A 21,897-nucleotide genomic window follows, 5' to 3' on the forward strand; every position below is an offset into this window, starting at 1 on the left:
CACATTTCTCAATTTTATTACACCCCGGCTTCCCAGAGACTCGCCGTGTCTCTCTTTGAGGCCGTTCTCTTAAAACACCTTCATGCTGCTGGTTTTGGGACTGCTGCCGCCGCGCAGAGAAATCCGCGAAAGGAGCTCACCGCTGCTTCTCTCATCGTGGGGGTTTCCATAATCACTTTGTAACACTGCAGTAAAAACTGTTTTCCAAAACCGCATGGAATTCCAGTTAAGAAGATAACACTAGTTATCATGTAACTATATATATATTATTTTATCTTGGTGGACCACACAATAAACAGTACAGCTTACTGAAAAATAAGCACATCAAAAAACTCACTATACTATTGTAGCAAGCACGGGAGTAATGGACACACACACACACACACACACACCAAGACTGTTTCAGGTACAATGTGGGTTTATTAGGCAGCTAACAGCATCCAGCACAATCCACACCCTCACAGACAGCCCCTACCCACCCTGGAGCACTACACTGATTTGCCAGGGTGACACACACTCAAACAAAGTGAAACACATGAAGGGTTCAACAATTTCAGGACTGTACAACACAACAAGAAATACGCTCATGAACAATAAACAAAACAGTGAAATACAACAATAATAAACATTTTCCTCACAACAATTCCCACTCCCAGCATCTTCTATCCCTAATTAGCATGCCAGCCTCTCTCCATGAGAGGCTGACTTCTGGGCACGGCACGTGATCCACCAACAGGCGGCAATGGTGGGTCAGTCACAGCCCCCATCTCAGGCCCGAGCATCCCATCAGCCTAATGCCCAGTGTCCTCAACAAGTCCTCAGGGCGCCAAGCAAAATATGGCCGCAACCAGGCACCTTCACCCCTAAAACACCAAAAGTCCCGGTCTTTGTCCTTGCACAGGAATGGAGGCAACAACAAATCCCCAGGGATCAGCAGCAAAGGACCCCCAGGTGATGGGAACCGGCCTTCTGGCTGCGGAGGCGGCAACAGCATTGAAAAATCCCCCAGCAGTGACAAACAGGCAACCCCGGACGGTGTGGGACAGGCATCCCCAGGCAGTGGAGGCAGAGACAGCTCCTGCACCTCTCCCTCTGGCGGTGGAGGCAGAGGCAGCTCCTGCTCCTCTCCCTCTGGCGGTGGAGGCAGAGGCAGCTTCTTCTCCTCTCCCTCTGGCAGTGGAGGCAGAGGCAGCTCCTGCACCTCTCCCTCTGGCGGTGGAGGCAGAGGCAGCTCCTTCTCCTCTCCCTCTGGCGGTGGAGGCAGAGGCAGCACCTGCACCTCTCCCTCTGGCGGTGGAGGCAGAGGCAGCTCCTTCTCCTCTCCCTCTGGCGGTGGAGACGGGAGCAGCGGGTCATCTCCCTCTAACCTTGGAGAATTCGTACACAGGCTACACTGCTCCTTTTAAGCCCTGATCCTTTGCAATCTTTTTTTGTGTTTCTGGCAGAGCTTGCACATCATACTACCCAATTCCTTGCTGTAAAAAAGCCATTTTCATTCCCCCCACCCCCCATAACATCATACCCACTATCACAATGTTTTTTTTTTTTTTTACGCACTGGCTTGCGGTTCTTCCAATTCACTTTCTACTTGTTGCTCTTCGTTGATTATATCAGGTTGCTCTTTTTCATTTTCTTTTTCACCATCCATTTCGGTTTGGTAATTTCCACATTCATCAAAACTAATTTTGCTTCGAAAATAATGTGCTATTTGTTTCAGTCATTTTAACGTTTCAGCCTCTCGAAGTGCTTAAAACAGAAAACACACCCCTTCAACTCTCTGATTGGTTAAACGTAGTGTCAAGTGTATAATTGCAGGCTCGGAGACCTTGCTCTTGGTGGCCTGTGGTGGCCTATGACTCCCTGGCCAATGAGAATTGAAGTTGTGCACCGCAGGTCATCGACAAAAATACACCTCCCCCCAAGAAATAAAAATACTGTACATTGAAGGGTAATTACTACAGATAACTAGAAAACGTCCTACTACAACGTGGATTAAATTAATCGTGCTTGTGAGCGATATGGTTGTCGTGAAAGGTTTCCATAACTCAATGTATGGAAATGTGCATATATTTATTGAAGTGGTAAGCATTTACACCCTCTATTGTAGCAATGTAATTTACAAATGTATTTAGGGTAATGAACACTCATTCATTTAGCAAATGGTAGTTAGAAATTCATCACCCTTCTCTTCTCCAGTTGGTGTGAACAACATCGCAGTGCACAGCACACAGGACTATCCCCAAGAAAGTGCCCTGAGGGCATCAGATGAGTGTTAATGGTTAAGTTTAGGGTTAGGTAGAGTTAGGGTTAGGTGTTAGGGCAGGGGTTGCTTAAGGTTAGGGTTGGGTTAGGGACAGGGTGGCTTGATTTCGTAGAGTTGCCGAGCTCTGGAAGTGAAAGGTGGGAGTAAATGGCAAATGCCCTAGAATCATCTGATGCCCTCAGGACACTTTCTAGAGGATATTCCTTTACGCTGCCATCACCTGCTGCTGTTGATTTTATGAATGTCACGCCTATCGAGCCACAACTCCATGACGTATTTTGAAGCTGCGTGTGCATAGACCACCAGGAGCAAGGTCTCGGAGTCTGCAAGCAGCACAATCGATCCTTATTGTTAAAGGCACAGTAGCATATGCAGGAGGGCCGCCAGCCTAAAACGAACCCTGAGCTTTGTTGTGTTAGCCTCTGTTCTGGTCTCAGTCGCTTCATAAACAGTGCTGACCTAAACTACAAAGATAAGCCTGCTAGTGACCAAGCATTTAAAAATGCCAATCATGTATGTTTGTATTAGCTTCTCCTGGTCAGCGTTAGTAATGCATGGATAGTGAACTTTGTCTTTGACTCCTTTTCTGTATCTTTTCATTATCAACAGAAATACTGTACTGATTGGCATTTTAAATGCTTGCTCACGTCAGCGATTGAGACCAGCACGGAAGCTTTATTCATTTGAATTAATTACCTTAAATGGTAACGTTGAGTTTTAAAGCCAAGTTCAACAATTTCTCATGTTGTCAGCAGATTCCTTTTATTTTTTATAGAGCTGAATTCTGTCTGGATGGCAATTGCCTGTACTGGAAAAAAAAACAATGACCACTGAGAAAACCACTCAACCCACCTTGTGCCTCAGTATCTCTGCTGTAAATCTGGATTCTGGGCACAGTAAAGAGGTGTTTGCTATGCTGTACAGATATTAATCTGGATTCTGGGCACAGTAAAGAGGTGTTTGCTATGGTGTGCAGATGTTAATCTGGATTCTGGGCACTGTAAAGAGGTTTTTGCTATGGTGTGCAGATATTAATCTGGATTCTGGGCACTGTAAAGAGGTGTTTGCTATGGTGTGCAGATGTTAATCTGGATTCTGGGCACTGTAAAGAGGTTTTTGCTATGGTGTGCAGATATTAATCTGGATTCTGGGCACTGTAAAGAGGTGTTTGCTATGGTGTGCAGATGTTAATCTGGATTCTGGGCACTGTAAAGAGGTATTTGCTATGGTGTGCAGATGTTAATCTGGATTCTGGGCACTGTAAAGAGGTGTTTGCTATGGTGTGCAGATGTTAATCTGGATTCTGGGCACTGTAAAGAGGTGTTTGCTATGGTAAGAAGATATTAATCTGGATTCTGGGCACTGTAAAGAGGTTTTTGCTATGGTGTGCAGATGTTAATCTGGATTCTGGGCACTGTAAAGAGGTGTTTGCTATGGTAAGAAGATATTAATCTGGATTCTGGGCACTGTAAAGAGGTTTTTGCTATGGTGTGCAGATATTAATCTGGATTCTGGGCACTGTAAAGAGGTGTTTGCTATGGTAAAAAGATATTAATCTGGATGCTGGGCACTGTAAAGAGGTGTTTGCTATGGTAAACATATATTAATCTGGATGCTGGGCACTGTAAAGAGGTATTTGCTATGGTGTGCAGATATTAATCTGGATTCTGGGCACTGTAAAGAGGTATTTGCTATGGTGTGCAGATATTAATCTGGATTCTGGGCACTGCGAAGAGGTGTTTGCTATAGTGTGCAGATATTAATCTGGATTCTGGGCACTGTAAAGAGGTATTTGCTATGGTGTGCAGATATTAATCTGGATTCTGGGCACTGTAAAGAGGTATTTGCTATGGTGTGCAGATATTAATCTGGATTCTGGGCACTGTAAAGAGGTATTTGCTATGGTGTGCAGATATTAATCTGGATTCTGGGCACTGCGAAGAGGTGTTTGCTATAGTAAGGAGATATTAAGACCCTTCAGCAATAACATTAAAATGCTCTTTAAAAAAAAAGTACTTATGATACTCAGCGATCAAGTACTAAGAAGCCAAGTCTTAAAAGGGAATCTACCGGTATTGCAGCCGCAATCTCAGGGCATGGAGAGGGCTATCCCTCACATGACCGAATGGTTTGTTATACCAGTTCTGCATCTCTCCACAGACCACACACGTGACAGATCTGATAGCTGGTGCTGTTTGATTGGCAGGTGCTTCTGTATCTAAGAATATGTGGTCTGTTTCTCAAAAGCGATGATACACAACACTGCGTAATGGCAAGTGTTTCCCCTATAAATGTATAATAATGTCTGTCCTAAGCGAAATAATTACAAAGCACATAAAAACAGAACAGGAAAATGAAAAACCATTTCAATGTTCCCCACTTTCCCTCTACCATTTGCTTAACCCATTGCTGCACTCATTTGGGCTGCCTAATCTGTACACTAATGTAAAAAAGAAATACATTTTTAAATCTAAAAAAAAAACAAAAAACAGATCTCCTTTAAGTGGCTGCATTCTTGTTTCCAGTAACTGCTTATTATTTGCCCCAACCGCTGCAGGCTAGCCTTCACAAGTGATATCTGCCCCCTGGGTACTGTAAGACAAGAGATTACTGAGTTTAATGCAGACGCACACGCTCTCTCTCTCTGATACGCACGCACACACACACACACACACACACTCGCACACACTCGGGATGGTAAGCAGTAAAAGGCGAGAGTGCTTCAAATCCACTGAAGGCACAGAGGCATAATGAGGAGCTGGGGAATGAAACATGTACAGGCGAGTGTCTGTGTTCCTGGACAACATCACAGCGGCTTGCAGCGCATGCTGGGGATCTATGCCTTTATACTGCTGCCGATGGCTCCCGGCTCCTCCTTCATCCCTCACCAGGGGCTGTGGGACTAAGCAGCCAACTCAAGGGGCAATTTGTTTTCACTACAACCACAAGCAGAGGGACCTGCAGGTAGCCCTGCCTGCCCCAAATTTATAATTTTAGACATGGCTTAGTGTGACAATCCCAGGCAAGGGATTCAAAAGCATCCCTATGCTCCGAGTACACAGAAATCCAAGCCATCTTCAGAGTTACAGTGCAGGCTGCAAAGCCAATCTAGAAAGTGAGCTTTTCACAGCTGACATACAGGTTAGTTCCTGGTGGCACAGTACCTTTGTAGTGTGTGATATTTATTACAAGGATATTAGTTAAAACAAAACAAAATATAAGAATATTGATAACAATACATCTTTCATAAAATCATCTTCAATAGAAGAAATGGTTTGACTACAAGAGTGGGTGTGGTGTACTGTTATGTCTTAATGTCTTCTTAACCAGGCTTGGCTAGCTGTTTCTCATTGGTTTAAACTGGATAACCTTATGAATTTTATAAAAAGAAGATGCTAAATAGTGGTCCCAAGCCAGTAGATCAAGTACTAAACTGGTAGCATTTAGGAATCCCGTTTATCTACAGTGAAAACATGGCACCCCTCTGCCACACACATGCCCTGCTGTCAGTATGCTTGATGGTATGACAGTAGTTCAGGTTAAAGCTTGCCCATTTCTTTCACCCTGATCGACAGCTGCTAAAGAGCAGGAAGGTGCAAAATGTGATGTTGACTGCTACAGGAAGAGAATGGAGACACAAAAAAGAGAGCTTTCTGGTTGCTGTTACAGCAGCTACTAACCTGGCTGCAAATCAAAGCACTGACCCTGAGGTGAACGTAACTGTGAGCAGGCTGTCCGTGGAGGCCCTCGGCTCTCCCGTGTTTCATATTAACAGTCCTGTTTTGTTTGAGTCTGCAAGCGATCAGATAAACACAGGTCTGGCTGAAACTCGCCAACAAGTGGTTCCTGTTGTTAAAAGGGGAAGTTTATGAGGCAGCCCTCTCGCCCACAAGCTTTTCCAGCCAGTGCCAGGAGGTTTGCACAATTGCAGTCAAGCCCCTCAAAGCAATACATTTAATGCTTTCTGCTCAGTCTGAGCACCTTTCATATGTAGTCAGCTGTGGGCTTCAATTTAAAACTGTTTTCCTGTTGCGCTGTCACTGCCAGTTGTTGTATTTTAACCAGCAATGCACCAGGTTCAGGCTAATTCCCAACAGCTGACGTGAATCTCTTCAGACCCCCCTATTACTCCTTTTGTCACGTGAGGGTTTGTAGCTTCTTTTATGAGCTCAGCATCAAGGCCAGATTGTGGCAGGCACAGTGCGCGCTTTGATGCTAGGGGGCTGCGAATGCTAAACTGTATCCAATTACTGCACATGCGGTGATACAGGAAATAATTATTTCCATGTGACAGCCAGAGATTTGATTATTTTATGTGCACCATACAAAGTTAATTACATACAGTGCCTTGCGAAAGTATTCGGCCCCCTTGAACTTTGCGACCTTTTGCCACATTTCAGGCTTCAAACATAAAGATATGAAACTGTAATTTTTTGTGAAGAATCAACAACAAGTGGGACACAATCATGAAGTGGAACAAAATTTATTGGATATTTCAAACTTTTTTAACAAATAAAAAACTGAAAAATTGGGCGTGCAAAATTATTCAGCCCCTTTACTTTCAGTGCAGCAAACTCTCTCCAGAAGTTCAGTGAGGATCTCTGAATGATCCAATGTTGACCTAAATGACTAATGATGATAAATAGAATCCACCTGTGTGTAATCAAGTCTCCGTATAAATGCACCTGCACTGTGATAGTCTCAGAGGTCCGTTTAAAGCGCAGAGAGCATCATGAAGAACAAGGAACACACCAGGCAGGTCCGAGATACTGTTGTGGAGAAGTTTAAAGGCGGATTTGGATACAAAAAGATTTCCCAAGCTTTAAACATCCCAAGGAGCACTGTGCAAGCGATAATATTGAAATGGAAGGAGTATCAGACCACTGCAAATCTACCAAGACCTGGCTGTCCCTCTAAACTTTCAGCTCATACAAGGAGAAGACTGATCAGAGATGCAGCCAAGAGGCCCATGATCACTCTGGATGAACTGCAGAGATCTACAGCTGAGGTGGGAGACTCTGTCGTTAGGACAACAATCAGTCGTATACTGCACAAATCTGGCCTTTATGGAAGAGTGGCAAGAAGAAAGCCATTTCTTAAAGATATCCATAAAAAGTGTCGTTTACAGTTTGCCACAAGCCACCTGGGAGACACACCAAACATGTGGAAGAAGGTGCTCTGGTCAGATGAAACCAAAATCGAACTTTTTGGCAACAATGCAAAACGTTATGTTTGGCGTAAAAGCAACACAGCTCATCACCCTGAACACACCATCCCCACTGTCAAACATGGTGGTGGCAGCATCATGGTTTGGGCCTGCTTTTCTTCAGCAGGGACAGGGAAGATGGTTAAAATTGATGGGAAGATGGATGGAGCCAAATACAGGACCATTCTGGAAGAAAACCTGATGGAGTCTGCAAAAGACCTGAGACTGGGACGGAGATTTGTCTTCCAACAAGACAATGATCCAAAACATAAAGCAAAATCTACAATGGAATGGTTCACAAATAAACATATCCAGGTGTTAGAATGGCCAAGTCAAAGTCCAGACCTGAATCCAATCGAGAATCTGTGGAAAGAACTGAAAACTGCTGTTCACAAATGCTCTCCATCCAACCTCACTGAGCTCGAGCTGTTTTGCAAGGAGGAATGGGCAAAAATTTCAGTCTCTCGATGTGCAAAACTGATAGAGACATACCCCAAGCGACTTACAGCTGTAATCGCAGCAAAAGGTGGCGCTACAAAGTAGACTTAAGGGGGCTGAATAATTTTGCACGCCCAATTCTTCAGTTTTTTATTTGTTAAAAAAGTTTGAAATATCCAATAAATTTCGTTCCACTTCATGATTGTGTCCCACTTGTTGTTGATTCTTCACAAAAAATTACAGTTTCATATCTTTATGTTTGAAGCCTGAAATGTGGCAAAAGGTCGCAAAGTTCAAGGGGGCCGAATACTTTCGCAAGGCACTGTATTACAGAAAATTGAATTCCCAGTTACTGTACAGGTTTTTGCATTATCATTTTGTTTTATTAGCGTTAGACTGTGATCGAAAAGCAACAACTATCCAATAATACCTTGGTTTAAGCAGACTGGTATGTATAGTTGTTTTACACCGTACTACTGTGTATCAGAAGTTATGGAAACATTTCCATATATACAATTAGCACTTTGAAAATATGCCCCAAGAAAAGGAAAGCACATCTGGGCAAGATTTCATGCTTGAGCATGATGTAAAATTACTTAAACGTGTACTACAAATAGCAGCTTTAATAGACTACATAAAGCCTTATTTTAATTTTACGAATCTGTACCCGTCATCATTTTTGATTATTTAGAATTACTGCATTAAAGGCATATTTTTAGGTTCACTATGTATATACACAGCTTTATTTGAGAGAGAAAAGCATGGTTTCTAAACATATGTAAAAAACAACAGAAAAAACCCTGTTAGGAAAGTACTTTTTCTTTTCAGATAAAGCAGACTTATGATAATGCTGAATTATAAGAATCTGAATTTTAGATAAAACAGGTAATCAGACAATTGGAACTAACAGTATGTGCGATTCTAGTTGCTGGCTAAGGCATTTTTAACTCAATCAGTTCTCCCTGAATGAGTAATAGACTGGCATGTGAAAGTGTTATGTGTAAATTAGGAAAGTAATGAGGTGTGAGGCTTGAGAGGCTGCTGCTGCTGCTTGTGCAAAGCTGCCTTCATTTTAGGCTGCCATCTTATGTCCAAAGCAATAGTGTTATTACCCCACTCCCCTCCCCTCCCCTAAGCACTCCGTAGCTGCCATACAGCAACAGAAGACAAGAAACAAGAAATAGGCTGACAGAATTTTATCTGGTCTTTGCTACATTTTCCCATGTGATCTGTAAGTAAAACAAAGCAAACAAGCAGGGGAGTGTTTTAGGCTTTGATTTACATGCCCTATGTATTCATCTATATATTTGTTATTATATAGCGTAGTCCATTGACTACGAGTGTTCATCTCCAGGGAACCCCTGCCCCCATGCTGCGGTTGGGTAAATGAGGCTTCAGGGTTGAAATGAGGTCAGGCCGTTGTGGGTCACCGTCCCTGCTGACAGATACAAGATGAATCTGTACACAAAGGTGCAGCTCGGGAGTAGAACACGTTCTCACTTAACACTAAACTTCCGAAGCTTGACTCCTGCAACCCAGATCAGCAGCTGTGGACAACCTGCCAATCAAGAGGCAACAGCAACTTCTGACTTGCAAAACAGCACGTCAGGATCTGACAGATCTTGTGTGGCCCCGACAGCAGCTGTTTACTTTAGCGCACTGCTGTTTGGAGAAAGGGGAGGGGGAGGGTTAATTGCCCAAAACTCTCAAGGATCTCTCCTCCAGCACACCAAAATAAAAGCCTGTCTTATCTCTTGAATATTATAAATCTAGAAAACTGACTGTTCTGTAAAGTGTCTGCTTATCACTGAATGAAATGAACAGACCTGGCAAACTGTCAATGTGGTAAATACCGGGGAAGGTTAATATAAATAAATACGTGCAGCATTTATAAGTTTGCATGTCTACATTTGTTTATATATAAAAAAAAAAGATTATTATTTGTACACGTCTGCATAATGAACTAAAACAATCTAAATCCCTTCCAAAGCTCTGGGAGCCAGCAAGCAACGCACACTGCACTCTCTCACCCCCCCCCCCCCCCCACACTTTCCATCTCCGGAACTCAGCTTGATATGTCCTCTGCATGTCTGATGACTCCACAGAAGCGTAGGGGAGCTGCAGTTTTATGACATTAAATATTAAGAGCTGGGAATTAATAATGAAGGCTGACAGCTCGTCTCCAGTGTCTCCTGGGCTGTCCTCCCATCCGCTGCTGCTGCTTTCTGCCGCCACACACAGGCAGCTAGCTCAGTGGTGGTGGTAATGCTGCTTCTGGGGGGCAGCCTGCATCACGGCCCCCTGTCCTTAAGAGTCATGGCCGGGGAGTAGAACAGCACAGTGGTGTCGTCGTCGTCATCATCGTCCCCCAATTCCAAGGAGCCTGCCTCAGCCGGGGGCACGTAGCGCACAGCCCCGGTACGGTACTCCTTTATCAGCGTCCTGTCGCACAAGCGGGAGTGTATCGCCAGCTGCAATGAAGCAAAGAAGAAAGCTATGCTCACCACCCTGGACAGAACGGCTACCGTTTTCCTTGTGTAAATAAACCTATTTTTTTGCCCTTAAGGCACCCTGCAGCCTCCTCTATACTGTTCTGACTTTCTCTCTTCTGTTGTAGCAATAGTTAAAGCAGTAACGCTTCTAACCCTGGCCTCAGTGCCATTTGTTTTGTAATCTAGATGGGAATGTAAGTTTTCAAGGGAAGCACTTTTGTTTGGCTACTGACTAATTATGCACACACACTAACAACACACACGCACATTAGGCACACAGACTACAAGCAAACATCTGCTGAAAGACAAAACCAAATTTTAAAATGAGCTGAATGTGTTGCTTTTTAAGCAAGCACAAATAAAAATGTTTTGTTTACAAGTTACATGTAACATTGACTCAATCTACTGTAAAGGCTTAAAGTAACAATGAAATTCTGTTTCAAAACTCTGCTAACTTTCAGATTTCAGCACCAAAAGCATGTATATGTATATGTATATATATATATATATATATATATATATATATATATATAAAAAAACAGTACTAAACATTTTCTTTTCCTCACCACAAAAGACATAATAGGTCATTCACAATCTAGTGGGGTCCTGGTAGGAGAGATAAGTGAGACAGTCCAAAAGGGTCCAGCAGCATAGTTAAAATATAAACCTCCTGTTACTGTCATTTTAAATGTCAAATGAGAACTACATTTGCATTAATCAAATCTGAATACAGCAGGTTATACCACTTAACAGTCACACACTGAACGGCAATTATTTCTAAGTTTCATCACTGGTCTTCCTTTGACATGATGCAACACCTCTTCCAGTTATACAGTCTTCCATTATGTAACTTTTTCTTTCTTTCTTTCTTTCTTTCTTTCTTTATCTATATATATATATTTTTACATCATTGCCACAAAGTAAAACTAGGATACTTGTCCCTAATGAAAATAATGAGAGGAGAAAAAAATGCATGGAAAAAACTCTGCAGGGTATCTGATGTCTCACCCCAAACCTTCATGATGTGGTTCAGAGTCACAGGCAGTTTACTTGGTATTTTCAACAGTGGAGCCAACCCCTTTCTACTTGCTAGCTGCAGAGCTAGCACCTGCAAGAGAGCACTTCCTGCGCATACATTCCCATTTCCTTTGTCCTTTTTAATGATTTGCTGTAAATCTTTTGAAACGTAATTATTTTAAGCAGTAAAAGCAGGCTTAAAAGATTAAAGCCAATCAGTGGTTTCGGATAACTAAAACCACGTCGGCCAGTTCTGACTCCATCTGATACCTCTCAGGTATATTACTTATTATGTGCAATGCACTACAGAGTCTACTAGCTATCATCATACATTACCTTTAATGAATTTAGTTTGCAGCTCACAACACTGTACTTCTAGGTGTGCCCCATAGGCACAGGGCATATTTCATTGCAAACTACAGTAAGGAGGAGAAAACACATTACAATCTGGTTGCAGCCTCCTGAGGGCCATGCTTTCTTGACAATTTAATTTTTTTAAAAGTTACAGTTCATCCGCTAGTTGTGTTACGTTATTTATTTATTTATTTATTTTTAGTAAATCGCCAATTTATTTTACCCCATTTTTCTCCCAATTTGAAATGTCCAATTGTATTTTTAGGCTCAACTCACCGCTATCACCCCTGCGCTGACTCGGGTGTGGTGAAGACAAACACACGCTGTCCTCCGAAGTGTGTGCCGTCAGCCGACTGCTTCTTTTCACTCTGCAGGCCCGCCATGCAGCCAACCCAGAGCTACAGCGTCAGACGACAACGCAGCTCTGAGCAGCTTATAGACAAGCCTGCAGACGCCCGGCCAGTCTACAGGGGTCGCTGGTGCGCGGTGAGCCGAGGATACCATGGCCGACCTTAGCCCTCCCCTCGCGGGCGGTGCTCGGCCAATTGTGCGCCACCCCCTGGAAGCTCCCGCCCATGTTGTGTATCCGACTGCGGTGGGACCAGAGTAAGGGCGGATATGTAAAAAGGCGGATGAATGAATCCTGTTTTAAACACCATTATACACAGCTGTAAGAATTACTATATTCACACAATGATTGTTTTGAGATTCAGCTTTTATTAGGGAGCTCCCCTAAATCCCTTGTTTAGAAAGATACAGGGTATTAATTCTTGTGACAGAGTAGCCGTCTGCTCTGAGGGTGCATGCATTTGCTGCTGAGTGACAGGCAGGTGATCAAGACGGAGGTTGAAGTTGATACGACCCACAGACGAACAGGATTTATTTACATATCAACACGTTGAACAGCTCGTGTGACACTACCAGCAATGGTTGCACACGAAGCGCATACAACACAGTGTATGAAAACTTTGGTAGGATCTACAATCTCTGAACTAATCTTCTCTGTTCAATAATAAACTAACGTTGCTGAAGAGGTTGACCATGGTGGATAAACAGTTAGGGCGGGTATGTGATGGGTGGAGACGTGACGCATTACTGTATTTATGTTTTTATTTTGTTTGATCATTCATTCACTGATGGTGAAAATAGAATTTCTTTAAAAGCACATAAAATCAAAATATTTTACTATTTACCATTTACTGTTTTTCAGGTAAGCATTTAAATATTTAGGAACATTTGTTGTATAATAACTTATCAATTTTGAATGTGACAACACCTTAATAACATTTTTTAATCATTAAATATCTTGAAAATACCTATTTTTAAATTGTCAAATAAGAACTTTTTTCCATGAATAAAATACAGCCCTGCTTTTAGTAAATATACCTCTAAGAAACAGTCCCCTTTACATAAATTACAATGAATCTGGGACAATCACTGATGACATTTCCAATAAAGGTCACAGGGCTCTATCGTACAAGGAGCTTCTGAGAAAGGCTTCTGAGTAAACACAGCTTTAGCACTGCACTCAACACATTTAATAAGCAGGCTTTCTTCAGAAGCTCCTTTACGTTTGGGTTAATGGCATGTTAAATATAGCTATTTAGTGGCAGAACTGTCAGCATCACAGTGGAGGAATGGTCTGAATGGTGCACACATGAAAACAAACCCTTGCACGCACACAGGCTCAACGTTTACAAGCACAAACAATTGGCATTCACAGACACACCAGCACTTTGACAAAGAGGTTTATCTGCAGCTCTTAAAAACATGCATGCGTCGTGGCTTATTGGTTAATTCCATTTACTTAAGGGTACTGAAACTCGCAAAAAAAAAAATCAACCACTAGTCCTAATCTGCCACAACAATGGTACACACACCCCCTGTTCCGTTACTACAGCCTATATTCTAACTATGTGAAATGACTTATTGTGACAATTGTGACAGCAGTTTAATCACCAATCTGGTGACAGGTTCTCAAGATGTAGCTTTCAGAGATGCTGTGATAAGGAAAAAAAAAATCTGTCAAAAAGTTTAAGTGCAACCTACACTTCATACTTATGTTCTTAAAGAGTAAGTAGTGGGGTTCCAAAAAATATAGAGTTATACGTCCCCATGTGTTTCTTTTCATTGTTAACAGCCTGAAAACTTTTTACACTTATAACTTTAAAGTCTGTTTCAAAGCTCTTTTTAAAATGTCCGCTCTAGTGCACTGGGGTTTGAGATCTGTCCTCTAAATCACTGCAGGAAGAGCGAAAAAAAAAAAAAAAAAAATACATGGGACTCTAAGTAGGGAGCCTTCACGATATCCCTGTGTGATGGGGTACAGCATATGCTATTTGTTGTATTTTTGTATTATTATTATTATTGTTATTATTTAAATGTATTGTGTAAAAAACCTGTTTTATTATTATTGTTGTTTGTTTGGCAGGGAAGGAGTTAAAAACCTTCCCTGTTAGAAATACTTGTGTGGAATGTGCCTGTCTTCAAATTGGCTAATTGTTTGCCAATTTGAGGACAGCCACATCAATATTAATGGCAGCTGGGCGCTGGGTTGCAAGTTAGGAGGAACGAGAGAGTAAGAGCGATATCAATCACAAAGTAAGACAAAACAATTGCTATCCGGCTGCCTGCATTCCGGACGTTATTTGTTTTATTTGTCTCTGTTTATTATTGATTTTGGCCAACGTGCTTTTTGTTGTGTGTTTTGTGTTTGTTATTTGTATTTAATACATACGAGCATACTGTGCCTGTGCATTTCCTGGTGTGACATCACCCACCCATCCCCCGTGGAGAATAAAAAGAGGCTCAACTGTACAAATCCGTTTATAGATGTATGTCTGCAGAAAGCCTTTTTATTGTTCACCAAGCTGCCGAGAGCAGGTAATGCAGCTGATAAGTTGCTACATCAAGACTGAAGGACGTGAGAGGGTTAAACAGCTGGATAATTCAAATGGTGAAAAAGCCAAAAAAAACCAAAAAAAAACCAACCATACAGATTGACAGTTCTGTAACTTAAATACATGGATCAATGTAAATACCAGGGAGCAAATCACAGGGATTAGACGAGTAAGCTACGTGCACTTTACTACTCCTCTCTAGCAAATCGGATTCTAAAGGGCTGCCGTTACTAATCACATGGAAAACACTTCCCAGCTTTTCATGCATAAAAGATCAAATCCCAAACCTCTTATTTTTTATATCAGGGTGCCTCCTTTTCCCTCATCTATGTAGACTATACCTGCTAGTATTACACAGTCATTTGTTGAAAACATCGGTGTAATTAACAGACGGGTCACCATCGATTATAAAAGCAATGCTTATTTAAGTAATTAAGGCACTGGATATTAATCTGTGATCGGCCTCCAACCTAAATATCAGGCAGCACAGAGGCATGCTTGTCTCCTGAAGGCTACAATGCAAAGCAGTGTACGTTGTCCAACTGGCATGACAACCTGCGAATCCTAGACTGCTCTTGTCTCGCAGTACAGCAGAAGGGTTGTGTGGCCAGGTGTTCAGGTCTGGATTGGCTTGCCCCCAGGGGGAAAGCAGTGAGTCAGTGCCTGCTCTGAAATCTGAAACCAGGATCTGGAGGCTCCCAGGCTTCAGTTCAAAGCCAGACGCCTGCACTGCCTGCCTGCAACGCTACACACTCAGCTTCTCTATATTTTACTTCTTTAATATTGGTGCAAAACTTAGTTTGTGGTTCGCCCTGCCGCCGTCCCCCCCCCCCCCCGTCCCCCCCCCACACACACACACAAAATAAATAAGCCAACGGGGCTTTGGAAATATAAGAAGGCAGTTTCTGACTGTGTGCCTCATCACAGGTTTGTCTGCCAGCGTCTCTGCTTCACTGTTAAGTTCAAGTACAAGGCAGCATTCCATGTGTGTGTGCTGTTTGCACAGGCTTAAACTAGAGACAGACACAGCTGGCAGCATCACAAGATATTCCAGGCAGATGCCACTCTTTTATACCAGGGCACTGACTTGCTAGCGTCAGAATTTATAGGGGTTTGCAGGCTCACTAGTTATCTTTTTCAGCTTGCTCCCCAATGGAATATGAGTAAACGGAAATCAGGGTGGTAGCACGAAAGCATTTCTTAACGGCCCTTTGATTTATACGACAGATAGACTAAAAGAGAGCTCCTGATGGATATTTTCAAACCACAAGCAGGTTTTCCAACTACATTTAGTACAAGGAGCTGACTGCAAAAGTGAATTGCTAGGGAAGTTTGCTGATAATAATTTAAAAGACTCAGATGGTCATTTATTTAACCAATGGGCTAGATTCAGTATTTTTCATCATTTTGTTAATGTTACAAATTAAACAATAAATATAGTTTTAGTAAAAAAGATGTCTCATTCTTGACCCGCGGTGTATTATTATTATTTTTTCTAAATAAAGACTGATCTATCCTTCATCTAATAAGGAGCAAAGCTGTTCAAACTGTTTCAAATCTCCATCGATTACACAGCAAAGACAAAGTCTGGTAACCATGCATCTGAGGAAATGAAAACACTAGGCACAGGTACCTGAATGCTGGTGAAGTTCAGCTGGCCCCAGGTGTCCTTATCCAGCCCGAACACGAAGGCGTTGGCCAGGCCATGGAGCGGAGCGGAGATAACGTGCAGAAGAGTCAGGGAGAACACTGGCTGGAGGGGGTTGAAAGCGTTGTGGAGCCTGGGGAGGAAAACAGACAGCAGCTTTAATTTCACAGCTTGTTAACATAACCTGTACTCATGAAAGACACCACTGATATCTCTCAAGTCTCCTTTCTATTCCCCAGCAATCTAGGCAGTACACAGGAAGCACCATTGCAAGTCGCCGTGCCAGTACCAGATGAGGAGGTGACAGCCACCTGTAGCTGCAGGGCCCCACTACCAGGCTGTCTGCAAAAGGGAACAATTAGAAACTGAAATTCACAAACCCTTTTACTCCCCCCTTTAGTCTTTGTATAAAAAGAGAAAAACATCCTGTAATGTAACAAAACTGGAAATAAAAGACTTATGAATACCCAAGAGCCCTAGAATTCAATTCCTGAGTTGCTTATTTTCAAGTTTGGTAACCTCAATGGGTGTATTTCTCCTTTCAAAATGAAATGTGCATTGGAGTAAATGGTTTCGTGAATTTCTCTGTCTAATCATTTCTGGTACTCGCTCCCCTCACTACTGCATGCCAGAAGCGCGCCGCCAATCCATTCTATGCAGTCCCAGACAGAAATGTTTATGTATGATGCTTCTGCATCTAATCTGAAAATCCTTTGGGCAGCTTTTTGCTCCAGAGCAAAATTTATTTAAAAGACAAGTCTAACTTGCTTTCTGTATTCAGCTTGCTTACATTTGCAACATCAAATAGGCTGAATACATAGTCCCGCAGGTTACACAGAGATCTCTGTTTTTCCATATCAATGCAATGAAACATAATTGTTATGATTTTAATGTATTAATAGTCAAACATCTGGAGAGTTAATATTGTAAAATACCGTTTCAACAGAAAAAAGAGCAAGAAAAAAACCAAATGGTAAAATGCACATTGAGACCGATGTGTAAAACTTGTATTTGGATTTTTTAAATTTCAATAATCTCTGTAGAACGCTCGCTGTGCCACCAGAAGCCCCGACGCCCCAGGCTGGAACCTCTGATAGTCGGCTACGTCGTTGTTTTTTTAAAAATTTAAAAAGTTAATCTTGCGGTAGGAAATTGAAAGAAATTGCTTTCTCATGTACCAATGCTATCAACTAGGATTAACAACTATGTTCTTATGATGTCAATAACATTTTAAAAAATGGGTATGAAATTATAACTACTGATCCGATGTCAAAATGTGCATATAATTTACATGTTCAAAACCCATACCTAATAATAATAATAATAATAATAATAATAATACAAAAGTTTTCTTTTTGTATGCATTCCATCTCCATTTTATTTTATTTTTTCTGCCAGAGGGTAAGGTGTTTTCGCCATTGCCTTGGCTTCACAGCTCCACTATACAAATCATGCACACTGTGCGTACACGCCTGTCAATGTCCACAAAACGCTGCTGTTTATGCATGTAATCACCAATAGTTTTATGAGAAGACATTATATTTGATTGTAAATACTTAAAAAAAAATAAGCAGTTAAATTCGTGTACCAGTCTTTTTCCTCGTGTGAACTCCTCTTTTAATAAATAAACTTGTCCTTAGCGAGGGCTAGAAATGCCTGCTTGTCATGTATTCGCTGAGCATTTTATATCAAAGCTGCTGATAGGCCCCTCTGCGGAGTGACGTCCTCTTCCCGCCTCACCAAGGTAATAAATAGTCACTGCGCGGAGACCTCCAGCCTCGCTCTGCAGCCGCTGTTGAGTCAAGGGCTCTGGGCGACCTCAGTACGCCCACTCGGTGTGCTCGGCCTAGCGCCCCTACGGGTCACCGATTACTATTAATTTTACTGTTACAGTAAAATAATAAAAAAAACAGCTTGCTGTTGAGTGTCTCTTTTCTACTGCATTCCATTTTAAAAATAAATAAAAAAACGACAACCGCGTGCTTCCTCCATTGGGCCTTGACCTTAGTGTTGAGCAGACCGCGCGCATCACCACTCACCCATAAAGCGGTGTGTTCGTGTGTAAAATAAAAACCAAAAAAAAAACCAGGTGTGTTTTCTTTTCTTCTGTCTGTCTTTCCCCCTTCTCCAGGTCCGTGACTGTACTATGCCGCTGCAAGCTACGCGCTGCATCGGTTGCGTGCAGCATGTGGTCCGGATGCCATCTTGGGTGCTCCACTCAAGCTTCACGCTGCACTGGTTGTGTGACCGCACTACAATTGTCTGAAGGCTCCACACCGTTGCAAGCCACACGCTGCCCCTGGTTGTGTTACTGCAAGCAGCCCAGACAAAGACACTCAGCCCAGTACCTTGGTGCTTTGCCCTCGATACTTGGTGCTCGGTGCTTCGGCGCCCCAGTGCCTCGGCGCCCTCAGTGCACAAAAGACTCGACGCCTAGGCGCCCTCAGTGTTCAAGCGCTTCCCGACATCGGTGGCTTCGTGCCCTGGTGCTCTATAGCCTCGGTGCCTCGGCATCCTTGGTGCCTCGAGAGCTACACACCTCGGCGCTTCGACGTCTCAAGGCTTTTTGAGCTTGTGCAGCGGTGCCTTCGCTTCTTCCACAAAAGTGTTGTACGCCTATAAATGGAAATATTTTCAAAACTGGTGCATGGCCGGAGGCCATGACCCTGTATATTGCCCTATAGCAGTTATATTACAGTTTCTGCAATATATACTAGAGGCGGGTAAATCCCCCTCTACGTTGAAAGTGTACCTAGCAGCTATATCTGCTTGCCATGTTCACATTGACTCAGTGTCCCCGGGCGCTCATATACTGGTGACCCGTTTTCTAAAGGAAATGGAGTCTAGACGTGGTACTGGAGGCTCTCACTAAGGCCCTGTTTGAGCCCATAGATACCATAGAGCTGAAATATCTCTCTATGAAGACAGCCTTTCTGTTAGCTATCACCTCTGCTAAGCGGGTCAGTGAGCTACAGGCACTGTCCGTGCACAGTTCCTGTATGCGTGTTTGGGACGATGGAAACAGGGTATCGTTGCACACAAACCCTGCTTTCCTCCCTAAGGTGATTACAACGTTTCACTTGAATCAATCAGTGGAACAAGAGGCTTTCCATCCCCCTCCCTTCGCAGAGGAGTCGGATAGGAGATTAAATTCCTTCTGCCCGGTTCGGGCATTGAGATGCTATGTGAATAGAATGAGAGCGCTGCGTCAGTCTGAACAGCTCTTTGTTTGCCATGGTGAACGGACCCGAGGTCAAGCACTCTCTAAGCAGCGACTGTCCCATTGGATTGTGGACACGGTTTCAACTGCGTTATACTAATGCCGGCCTACCCCAACCTGGGAAGGTGGCCGCGCACTCAACCAGAGGTGTGGCTACGTCATGGGTCCTCTTCATATAAAATGCTCAGCGAATACCTGACAAGCAGGCATATCCCAAAAGTATCATTGGCGGTCACCTTCTCTTTCAGGGAACCGGGGTTACATCCGTAACCTATGGTTTCTGCGCGCTGCCAGCTTAGCCACCTGTCTCATTCTGTTACTAAATTTGCGTTTCATGACTGCATTCATTGAAAAAAAATACATAGCCTATTTTTAAATCAGTACAATACTACAATTTCTGGTTAATATGTATATTATATATATATATATATATATATATATATAGATGGGCTTCAGTGAGTTACAGGAAAATGATTTCATTTAGGATTTCTGTGACGTCATAAATTACAAGACCGAAGGTCGAGTAATTTATAAACTGTCACAGAAACCCGAGATGGAATTGTTTTCCTGTAACTCACTGAAGAGGTCCATCTATTATTTTTTATAATACACGGATACCCTTGTGATGCTAATATTAAAGAAAACGAGGTTCAGCAGTACAGTTTTTTTTTTTTTTTTAAACGTAGTGTTTCAGTGCTGTACAGACGTTCTATGTCGTTACCTGTTTCTCCAGTTTCTCTGAGATAAGAATGTACCAGCTTTACATCTTTTTCTTTTTAACATATTATCATTTTGTTGATCATTAATGAACATTTCTGCGCTGTGGGTGTTGTCGAGTGACTGAAAGTGAGACATTTTGTGTTTGAATTGAAAGTGATGGTCTCGAGGAGTCGAATGGGTCAAAGTTCAAGTATATTTTCCTCTGGAGGAATGATCACTTTTTGACATCACTACTGTGGTATTATGCCTTTTTTTTCGAATGGCTCAGGATGCAAATATAGCCTTCAGCCATGTATATATATATATATATATATATATATATATATATATATATATATATATATATATATATATATATATATATATACCACCACTATTAACCCTTAAGGATAAATACAAAAATCATCTTTTTTTGTTTGTTCGTTGTCGATATATTTTTATTTTACTTTAACCATAAATATGAAAATTGTGTGGTATGGAAATTATGAGGTTATGAGGATCTGTTAAACGCACCGTGTCTCCTCCACACTCATTTTATACTGCCCCCAGTGTTTAAGAAGCCACATCACTTAACAGCCACAGGCTTTTCATTTTGATGTTTAAGAGACGATATAGGTTTAGGTTTGAGTAACAGCCCAGCTTGACACATTCTCCGCTTGATCTCTCACAATCTGCAGCTCTTTAATAATGACAGCAGGAGGCAGGACTCAGCCCAGATGATTACACTTCCCCCTTCATATACATTATTCATGAGCCGATACAGCACTGCCAGTCAGAAGAGACCAGGTAGAGGAAATGGAAGAATAAATGGCAAACCATACCACCTTGGGTTTCAATCTTTGACTGATTTCAGATGCTAACAAGAAGCAAACATGGGCAAAGACCCAGAACTCAAACTGTGCCCTAGCATGGCGGCTGTTGGGAGTTACTGTCTTTCAGGTTTTTGTCCGCTGCAGCTATCCCATGACATTCTTCAGATAAAAAATAGAATTGAAAAAAGCTTGTAAACAAGTCAAGAGACCATTACCAAACTGAAATATGTTTTAAATATGGACGGGAAGCAACACTCTATCAAGACTGTATGTGGAAAAGCTTTGGAACCGGAAATATTTCAAACCAAGCCTTTTTTCAGTGCAGAAAAAATGAGCTCTGATTAGCTTTATTTTGATTATATAATTAAGAACAAAGAGGTTTCCAACGACGACTGTTTTTATCAATCTCCGACAGCCAATAGGAGTCTAATAGATATCAAAAGACATAAAGTGCACTGCATATCCTTATAAAAAAACAAGACGAAAGAAGTTATTTCACATGGAATACACACCCAGAACAAAAATCTGAATAACCGTGCAGAAGTGAAGAATATTTGTTTCAAATCAATTACAATTTGATTTTAAAGATTTTAATTGATTTATTTATGAGATGTCACACCTATTTTCTTTGGGTAATCCGAAGAGAAAAGTGCCAATACAAAAACCAAAACATCCATGCATATTCATCACAAACCTTTTGATATACAGTACATATATTATAAATCTGTGTTTTTCTGTGCGTTTTTTTTTTTTACCGCTAATTCATAACTGAGCTAAAGACACTAAAAACCCTGTTCCTGCCATCGATTTCAGAAAGACTGAGCTGG

The 21,897-nt window shown here is 42.1% G+C and overlaps 1 protein-coding gene across 1 annotated transcript in view; it reads right to left on the reverse strand.

The window, feature by feature from the left end:
* Nucleotides 1-8,264: 8,264 nt before the first annotated feature.
* The window catches only part of si:dkey-100n23.5, a 114,053-nt gene continuing 100,420 nt past the window's right edge, over nt 8,265-21,897 (reverse strand). Inside the window, exons 12-13 of the mRNA XM_034011282.3 lie at nt 16,304-16,451; nt 8,265-10,378 (exon numbers count right to left, since the gene is read on the reverse strand). Coding sequence (XP_033867173.1) covers nt 10,199-10,378; nt 16,304-16,451 — 328 coding nt within the window. The 3' untranslated portion in view covers nt 8,265-10,198. The remainder of the gene's footprint in view (nt 10,379-16,303; nt 16,452-21,897) is intronic.

The sequence above is a fragment of the Acipenser ruthenus genome, chromosome 8, assembly GCF_902713425.1.
Source record: "Acipenser ruthenus chromosome 8, fAciRut3.2 maternal haplotype, whole genome shotgun sequence".
NCBI lineage: Eukaryota > Metazoa > Chordata > Actinopteri > Acipenseriformes > Acipenseridae > Acipenser > Acipenser ruthenus.